General features: G+C 45.2%; 1 protein-coding gene across 1 annotated transcript; it reads left to right on the top strand.

Moving 5' to 3' along the window:
- Positions 1–1,398: 1,398 nt before the first annotated feature.
- KCTD2 (potassium channel tetramerization domain containing 2) lies at positions 1,399–7,718 on the top strand. The gene is made up of 6 exons (XM_026090578.1): positions 1,399–1,410; positions 1,987–2,095; positions 2,747–2,838; positions 3,847–3,942; positions 6,919–7,044; positions 7,655–7,718. Exons 1-6 carry the CDS (start codon positions 1,399–1,401, stop codon positions 7,682–7,684), a joined length of 465 nt encoding a protein of 154 aa, XP_025946363.1. The 3' UTR covers positions 7,685–7,718.
- Positions 7,719–9,921: the final 2,203 nt, after the last annotated feature.

Raw genomic sequence — 9,921 nt, 5'->3', positions numbered from 1 at the left:
GCTCGCTGCGGGGCCCGGAGGGTCGCCCCGGGGCCCGGTGTCCCCGGGCCAGCACTGCCCGACCCCACTGCATGGCTGGGCRGCAGCCCCGGGCCCGGTGTGCTTGGGGCCAGCATCCCCCTATCCCCCTGCATGCTGGGATGGCCCCTACAGCATCCCCTGCCCCCATTGCATGACCAGGATGGTGGCCCCGGTTCCCAGGGTCCCTGGGGCCAGCATCCCCTGATCCCCCTGCAYGCTGGGATGGCCCCCACAGCATCCCCTGCCCCCACTGCGTGGCTGGGATGGTGGCCTTAGTTCCCGGCATCCCTGGAGCCAGCATCCCCTGACCCCGCTGCGTGGCTGGGATGGCCCCCACAGCATCCCCTGACTCCATTGCGTGGTCGGAATGGTGGCCCTAGTTCCCGGGCCAGCACCCCCTGACCACACTGCATGGCCAGGATGGCCCCCATGGCAGCCCCTGACCCCGCAGTGTGGGTAGACTGGTCCCTGCAGCAGCTCCAATTCCCGCTGTCCCCAGGGCCAGTGCCCCTGACCCCCTGCATGGGCAGGATGGGGGACTGCACTGCTTCCACCCAGGGCGGGTCTCGCCCCCCCCCCCCCCCGGGACAGGGACACAGGTTGCTCTGACACATACCATCTCCTCATCCTTCGCATGCCATCACGTGGCCACAGCTCTGGCAGCATCCCCGAGAATGGGAGTTAGACACTTTCATCATCTCCATATCTTCCCACTGTAGCTGTAACACCCCAGTGTTGCAGACACCAATTTTGTCCTCCGCCTCCCTCTCTGGCATGACTTTCCTCTAGAAGCAAACCAACACCTTCCCACAGCGATTACTTATAGCAGAAAGTGAATTAGAAAGAAACTTTCCTAGAAGCGGGAATCGTAATGATTTCTCACCCTGGGGATGAGAAATAGCTGTCCCTTCCAGCCAAGTGACAGCTCATCCTTATGTTTTCTTTATATTCTCTTTTGCTCTCTCATGAAAGAGAGCAGTGCATGTTCTTTACTTTGCCTGATAGTTTTGGAGTCGCTGCAATTTATCATCAGCATTTTGCAAACACATAGTTACGCATGTAATCACAGGCTTTCTATAGGATCCACTGTACATGGTCTTGTAAATCGTTTGTAGATAGGCTAAACTGAAAATTGTTTAGGTCTCTTCCCACTCAGATAAGAGTTTAATCAGAAGTTAAATCCTGCTTGTGATCAAAGTAACATTCCCCACATCAGTTAGTGAGTAGAGGAGATGACATTTCAGAAGATCCTACAGGTTTTTATTGTTTTAAACAGACTGCTTTGGCAGGACATACATTGCTTTAAAAATAATATAAGGAAGTGATGTGAAAGACTTCCGTACAGTGTTTGTCGGCACTTCAAAGCTGATTCGAGAGATGCTTTTGGTTGTGAGTTGTTGATGATTTGATGACAATATTTGTTGTACGCCAGCCTGTCAGAGATGCTTCAGAGCGATGGCCTGTGTGTTGCAATGGGCATTTTCGGTAGCAGAAAACTAAAGAGCTGCTTTAACTGTCAGAGGCTGTTAGCCTGGACTGGAAATCCAAATGCTGTCCTAAGGAGATGTAAGCTTTTCTACCTTTTGCAGTAAGATTTTATTTTTAAGTTTTTCTTAATTTCCTCAGAGAGTCTCCTAATTGAACTAGTTTGGAAAACAAATACAGACAGGACAAGATTGCTGGCTTTTGTTTTTTATTACTGCAGTGAGGAAAAACTGCTAAGTCCTGCTTTTCTCTAAATATATCTAAACTGTTTCTAGAAGGGCTTAATTTGAGGCATCTGCCAGCATTAGTGAGCTGCAACATTTGCAGTTTAGTTCACATAAAAAGATTGGTTTAAGCATGGTGTCACTAGTGCACCCTTTTTTTGCCTTATAGGCAGAAGTAATTCAGGTTCTCACAGAGAAACTGTTCAGTTTATCATTTTCAACTTTTTTTTTCTTTTTTTTGGTACTGTTTAACCAGGATGAGACAGGGGCGTATCTCATCGATAGAGATCCCACATATTTTGGTCCGATACTGAACTACCTCCGACATGGGAAACTTATCATAAACAAGGAGCTTGCAGAAGAAGGTAAGGAAAAAAATACAGAGGAAGAGCTGCAAGTGCTGTTTAATAGAGGCCTCTGACAGCCCTTATCAGAAACTCGTCCGAGTGCATGGGGTTCCTGATCTGGCAGTATGCAACAGTGAGTAAGCTACATTTGCGAGGAATGTTGTTTACTGTTAGTTTCCCAGAAGGACGCTCGCTAATGGGGACTAAATCATTAGATTCTGTACAGTCCTGGAAGCAGAGGCCTCCAGCTTGTAACACAAGCCATCGCTGTTCCGCTTAGCAAAAGATCTGCTAGAACAATATTTCTTCTCCCCGCTGCAGACTGCAGTCCTCTTTAGCAAGAGGCTTTGGTGACTTCCCCCTTAATGGGGCTGAGGGAACAATGTAGAGATTGTACCACAAAGTTTTGGATAATCCCATGGAAAGGGGAATAATCTTTCTGAAGTATCCCAGAGGTCACAAAAGGAACTGACAGCTAGATGAGACAGATCATTTTCTTTCAGTCTGGGTGGGTGAGATCAGTGGTGCAGTTTATTCAGGATCCAGGGACTGTCTCACATGTGGGCTAGATTTGGAGTCAGTAGCAGGTGTATCCCTGTAGCAAAATCATCTTCATTCTACATTGTATACTAACAGAATTTCTGTCTCTGTTTTTGGTTCCTTTCTTAGGGGTACTGGAAGAAGCAGAGTTTTACAATATTGCATCTCTTGTGCGGCTGGTGAAGGAGCGGATACGGGATAACGAGAACAGAACCTCTCAAGTAATGCACATAAAAATTTCAGTTATGAAGTCATTCATTTTCAGCAGTATAGTAGAAGGACATGTATTGCTGTAGGAGGCATTTACTTCTAGTAGCAGTTCTTCAGTTTAGTTTTAAACAATGGGAATCAGTACTAAGTGGATCCAAGGCACAGCTAAGAAAGACTATCCACTGTGGTTTTATAAGCACAGGCCATTGAGTCGTCTTTTCCGTACTGAAGGGAAAAGCAATGAACAGTTAAATTTAAATTACTCATCTTTGCTCCCTGGACCCTTTAAGAAAAGCATGCTGCTTTGGGAGGTAAAGAATAGTTCAACAATCTGACTGATGTGAGATATCATGGGTGGGTCGCTCCTACTCAGAGAACAGAGTTTCCTCTCAGGGCTTTTCATTTGCTTTGTGGTTGACAAGGAAGTGAACAGGTGCTGGAGTGGCAGGAACATTCATAAACTCTGGGAGTTCCTGCTGTGTAAGATTTGCCTTGTTATGGCATGTCCCATATCCTTGGGCAACTCTCTCCTTAGAGCCAAATCTATAGTAAAGAAATGTAAAGAAATAACTGAAAAAATAAGGTCTACCCAAGCAATCTGCAGATGTTCTGTTCAGTTTTCCTATTATGATTAGACATAACTCATCCTTCTCCAGACCATTCTCTTCACTTGATATCTTTGTGCAATTACTGCTAAGCAGATATTAACAAAAGCACAGTAGATTGAATTTTGGAAGAGAAACATTTTCAAAAAACAGTAAATAGCTTTGAAAGCCAAAGGGGTTTTGGTTTCAGTGGCACTTAAGTCTCTAGAAGATGATGTGTACCCACCTCATGTACTTGTTTTAGAATCAGTTGGATGGTTGGAAGGAATGAAACTTCAAATTCTGCAGCATTCAGATTTCTCAAATAATGACAAAATAGAACAGAAGACCYCATGAGAGGCTAATTGATTTCCTATCTTGATACTAGTACAACAGTCATTAAATTCCTGATTGTTTTTCTTCTCCATGCTGTAGGGACCCGTGAAGCATGTGTACAGAGTCCTGCAGTGCCAAGAGGAAGAGCTCACACAGATGGTGTCCACTATGTCCGATGGGTGGAAATTTGAACAGGTACTGTTACCAAAGAGCGTGTCTCTGACCAACAGCAGAATCCCTTTGGAAGCAGCATATGAAATAAGCTGAGATTGCTGTTTCATTGTACTTCACACTGCTCTTTTCTGAGTAAGCAGTCTGAATTGAGCAGCAGTCCATTTATGTGGAAAAACTGGCAGGGAAACACAGAAGTCGCTCAAACCCCTTCAAGAGATATTTCATTTTCTCTTGGGACTTCTTGTATTCTTGTCAAATCTCAGTAGTTCTGCCCTTCTCCCACATTTCATCACATGCCCAGACCCAAGTGCAACAGTTCTATCCAGGGCAATTAAGGGAGCCATGAAGAAACACAACATGACTTTTCAGAGCTCAAAGGCATGACTGCTGCGTCTACTAAAGAGGTGTTGAGTGACGTGAGAAATACCCTTCCTGCAGATGCCTTTGTAATGCTGCCAGTTTCAAGGCTAGGTGTCAGTGAAGTTGCATATGGCGTTAGTTCCAGATTTGGTTTCTGGAATACAGTCCTCTTATTTAGGAGGACAGAGAACTGGAAACCAGCTGGCTTGTGTGTTTGTGCTATATTAAGAAACTGCRGAATAGGCTCCATGGATTACAGCTCTGCTGTCTTCCCGGTGAGTCCAGCTTCAGTACAAGTGGATTCTGTGGGAAATGTGCTGACACCAAATGATTCATAGGATTAGCAACAGCACAGATTCTTCACTTGTCACTTGTTCAACTACAGCTCTGTTCTGTAATGCCTGAAAACTCCTATTGCATAGTGGAGAGAGAGCAGAACAGCCTTGTCCCCTGAGCCAGCTAGGGAAACTTTCATATGACCAAGAGCTGCTAGCTGCTTTATGGAAATGCTGTTTACCAACATGCAGTTTTGCTTTCCAAAAGTTTACTTAACAGGTGCTGTCTTTGACACCAGCACATATACCCTCCAGCCAAAAGCAAAGAGCTATAAGGCAGTGCTCTACCCAGGAATCTGCCCCCTCACCTCTTCCCTAGTCTGGCTTTTCAAATCTATAACTAACTGTAGGGTCAAGATACTAGTTATAAGCAAATGTTGTACGCTCCCTTCCTTTTCCCTCCCTCTGCCATTCAGTCTTTGAGGTCCCTGCCAGCCTCCTTCCTCTTGTACGCAGCAGGCACCAGGAGAATTTCCTACACATCCCACTCCAGCATGCTCCTGCTATCGGGATCCTGTTCTTGTCCTCCCCTGGGACTTCCATTCAGCTCAAACACCCCCAAAGGCACCAAGTCTAACCAGGGCTAAACCTCACTCAGCAGTACAGCCTCTCCAGCTCTGCGATGGTCCAAGCTGGATCATAGAGAGGAAAACAGCAATGGTACTATGCTGCAGCAAGGAGATGTGTCCCACACTGAAGTGGGCACTGCAAGGAGGCATACTTTAGCTGCAGCCTGTTGTCAAGGCCTTTCCCCAAATGCACAGCTCAGCATGACTTCTGCCCCTTCCCAAAAGTCAAATGACTTTGCATGCTGAGATATGTTAGGAAACATGCTAACATACCATATAACAGGGACAAAAAGCCTATTGCTAAATCTTAGCCTGGACACCAGTGATTGAACAGCATGAATATTCCTTTAGCAAGCTCTCTGGATCCAATCACATCACAAAATTTAAAAGACAGTGGTTCAGAAACCCGTAGGAAAGCCAGAAGTGGCAAAAGCTGTTGCAGCCTCATTACCTCTGTCAGGCATGGGTCTTCAGAGGAATATGGAGCCTTTCAGATTCTCTGCCTTGTAGCATCGAGTCCTGCATAAGTTAAGGATAGAATAGAAATTTGTTCTCTCAAAAGGAAATCCATTCTCCTGTATACCTACATTTCACTCTAATAGGCTGGAAAGCTACTATTTTCATCAAAAGATATTTTGTATACATTCAGTAAATTGTGGCGTGAAGTGTAGCGTTGAAATGTCTCAGGCAGTCGAGGGGGGGGGGGGGAGTTGTTCCTATCTTGAGTTTGTCTTTTGCCCTCAGCACAAACATCAAAAACTATTAACAGTACTAGAAGTCAGTGTGACAGCCCCCAGTCTTCCTGCAGCTGCAGTGTGACCATACAGATAATCATCTGTCTAGGAAGAATGTAGACAGTCTGAGACATATCTGTCATATATAAATACAAAGGTGTCTCCTTTAAAAGCCCTTAGGACATGGAAATTGGGGTACACACTGCATATTAAAGTTCCCTAAATATACGCAGTTGGTAAGGTTCACAGGGCTTTCTTCAGATTACTTAGATTTGCTATTTGGAAAGCAGGACTGAGTTGTAAATGACAAATTAGCTCTGCCCTCCAGGACATCCTTTTAGTGTAATAACGATAAATATGGGACAGATGGGATTTCTTGGGTCTAGTCCAGACTCCTCATCACAACAGTAATGTAATATAATACCATTTATACAGATATCAAACTTCATCTTGACAGCATCTATATAAAAGATGGTGCCAGTTTGCCACATGTCCCATAGTTAATCTAACATCTGTCTGCAGTAAGGAGTTGTCTCTCCAGTTTTTATGCAAAGTCAGAAGGCGAGTTCAGAGCTGAATTCAACATAGGCATATAGTCTGAACCAAGAAGTTCCTAATCCACAGAGGCTATGTTGCCTGGTCCTTATGTAAATTAGCTGTATATTATATATTGCAAAACCTGGTGCGTTTTCCCTTTTTCTGCCCTCATGGGGCATGGAAAATGCTTTGCATTCAGCATTACATTTTCAGGCTGGGATTTCTTCCTGGGGCTGCTGGTGCCACTAGAGGGCTCTGGAGCTTGTCTGGTCTCTGCCTCACGAACACACACAGGAAAGCCTGTAAAACAGGAGAATACCCAGGAGAGATTTGGCCTACTGAYGCTTCAGATCAGAACAGGTCTCACCAGACAGTCGTACCTCACAAAGCAATTATAAGAATAAAGCAAAAGTCGAGATTTCTTGATAGAATCCTCCTTACCTTGGCTACCTCCTGTCGCAGCTGATCAGCATTGGATCTTCCTATAACTATGGAAATGAAGACCAGGCAGAATTCCTCTGYGTTGTGTCCAGGGAGCTCAACAACTCTACCAACGGCATTGTCATAGAGCCCAGCGAGAAGGCAAAGGTAAGAAACCTGCTCAGGTGTATTGACTTCAATTCACCTATGCAAAAAAAAAACAAATAAAAACAAATAAAAACACCAAACCCACCATTCCTTTGCTAGCAGAGCCATAGTTTGCAGTAACAGTTCTCTGTACCAGCTTTCCTATTTCCTACTTTTTCATGACTTTCTCCTCTTAGATTTCCTATTTTACTGTAGGACAAAGCTACCAGAAGGAAGGGCTCTGTGTACACTTCAAATTAAGACAAAGAGGAAAAAGGTAGACGAAGGACAGTATAGCAAAGGCCCTTGAATTTGGTCACACTAACTGATGGATGCTGCAGGGAGAACCCAACACTCTTCCTTCAGTCAGCTCTTTCCCCAGGATGGCAACAAAAGAGGGCATTCTTAACTCCTTGCAAGCCACTAAGCAGGATTTCTAGAGAAGGGACTTTATCAGCTTTAATCAACCTGTCATTCATTATGGTAGCATAAAAGCCAGCAACTAACTCTCCTCTCATTAGTCTATTTTTCCTTCCTCTACAAAAAAAAAAAAAGAAAAAAACAAGGACTCTGTACATGAACTTTTGCATCTAAACTTGTCCAAATTATTTATAATGACTCTCTTTTTCAGATTCTTCAAGAGCGAGGATCCCGGATGTAATTCAAGCATCCACTCTGTTAAAACTCCCAGATGTCAAAAGGGCAATCTAGCTGGGCAGAGCATCTCTCCGCAGTTCAACCTTGCCCTTGTACAGTAACCAAGCTAACGCAAAGCAAAGCCGAGCCTGTCCTGCCAATGGCAAATAATTCTGGTCGTAACCAAAGGCTTCCCTCTTACACCGGAAACCAAGGAAGGAAAAGACTTTTCCAGTTGGATAGTCCTTTCCCTAAGTATTTGTTTCGTTTTCTTGGCCAGCGCTGTATTGAATTTTTTCCAACAATGGCTGGGCCGGATTCCCAGTCGGAGCCTTTGCGAAGGTTGCTCAGGTCCACAGGCCCTTGTAATCAGTCCCACCTTCCACAGGCTGGTGTAGGTGGGAATATCATCTGTAGTGGAGCTGTGCCATTTCTTGCACCCAAGTCTACCACCAGAAAGGTGCAAAGACCTTGCAATGCTCCCCCTCCTGATCAGCCAACCCCCACAAATCAGAAGAACAGGGCTTTAAAAGGAGGAACAAAACAACCACTTGTAGAAAACCCACAAACTTTTCCCATTCTTGCTTTGTATTTGTTCCTTGTCCGATTCCTAAGAGCTGAATTTAGATACTAACCAAGGGAGGGGAGTTGTGTGTACATCTAACATGGGTCTTGCTGTTAACACTATTACATATGGGCTCCTGGCATTTTCCAAAGCCCATCTCCTCTCATGCGTAAACAAAGAGACCTGTGTTCATCCAGAATGGCTATAGAGTAGTAGTCCTGTCCTTTATACTTCTCGATTGAAGAGTGGCGACATCTTCTTCCCCTCCGATATCTTGCCACGGCCATATCTTATCTTAGCCTGGTGCAAAGTCACAAGGTTAGGGACTTGTTGCTGCCAAGTTCAGCTTTGCCTTGTTTGTCTCCAGCAGCGTGGGCTCTGTCTCCTTTCTCCTCACCAAGGGAGGACTTCAGGCAGGATTTCTTTTCTACTGTAGCAAGCAGGTAGGTTTGTTTTAGCCCATATGATTCTTTGCGGAGGAGATCCCCCATTTACATGCAGTGATTTATCTGCAGCCCCCTCATGTCCCCACCATTAAGAGTTCACCTCAAAGTAGAGGGGCTTCACAGAGTTGGGGGAGGGGGGTATTGGTGAAAAGTTGCCAAACTGTTGTAATGTTTCTTGTCCAAAGTGACGTGTCAACGTCTGTGACTTTTCTTTCCTTTTTTTGGAATGCCTTGGATGGATGTGCAAAATGTTCATTTGTGCCTCTCTTGAATTCTTATCTTAACCAAACTGCAGTCACTGGTCCCCTCTGTTAAACTGTGCCATCCCTAACCAGGGGCATGTCCCTCCTAGTCTGGTGAATGGAATTTCTTAGGAATTTGCTGCATGTTTCTCCCCTTTCATCCTGGCTTTGTTCTTTGTAGCCCAAGTGTCCTGGCACCTGGGTCTTTTGAATCCCAAACTGACATTAAACACAAAGCTTCAGAGATGCTGGAATTCACAGACATTGACAGGTTCAGAGCAGTTGTGTCTTAATAAAGTATCAGAAAATTCCTCACCTGGACTGAGGAGTTTGGCTCCTCTCTGGAGGAATTCAGCTGCCTGTGGTCTCCTTAAAGTTTTGAGATAGAAATAGGCAGGCTTCCCATCTCATCACTTCTTTGCCAACAGGGCCACAGGGTAGCAGAACGTTATCAAAGGTCCGACAACCAGTCCAGCAAACAAGATGTGCAGCAAAGGCACCGAGTGACACTGCTACGCTCTCTCTGCCTCYTTTCGGTCCTTCTGTACGTATTCCTGCCTGTCCTTTCCCATGCTGCTTGCCAACATACCTCCTCCAGTGGAGGCTTTGCCTCATTCTTCAGAAAGGGTGGTCAATTATCTGTGCTAGTTCAGTCCTGGTAACAGACTGTGCCAAACGTCTTTGAATTCACATTGTGTCAGTCACAGGCTGTTGAAGTGCAGCTGGCTTGCCATCCCACTGAAGACCCCAGCTCTCCTTCTTCCCTCCATCTTTCCTGTTTATAATGTGGTGAGATGGTATTGGTGTGATTAGACCGTACGCCTTGGCTGGGCCTAAATAACACTGTGATGTGTATAGATCTCTCCTCTGTCAGTATCTTGTAGCCTCAGTCATTGTCCGTCTGTGCTCACAGCTGACAAATAAGTGCATGTATGCAAGTTAGCAGTCTAAAAGCCCTCTTAACACATTCACATTCATCTCTCCTCTCTCCCTTCCTCAGAGAAGGGAG

The sequence above is a fragment of the Apteryx rowi genome, unplaced genomic scaffold (assembly GCF_003343035.1).
Source record: "Apteryx rowi isolate R43461 unplaced genomic scaffold, aptRow1 scaffold_86, whole genome shotgun sequence".
Classification (NCBI taxonomy): Eukaryota; Metazoa; Chordata; class Aves; order Apterygiformes; family Apterygidae; genus Apteryx; species Apteryx rowi.
The sequence above is the reverse complement of the archived record's forward strand: the minus strand, read 5'-3'. Positions and strand labels throughout refer to the sequence as shown.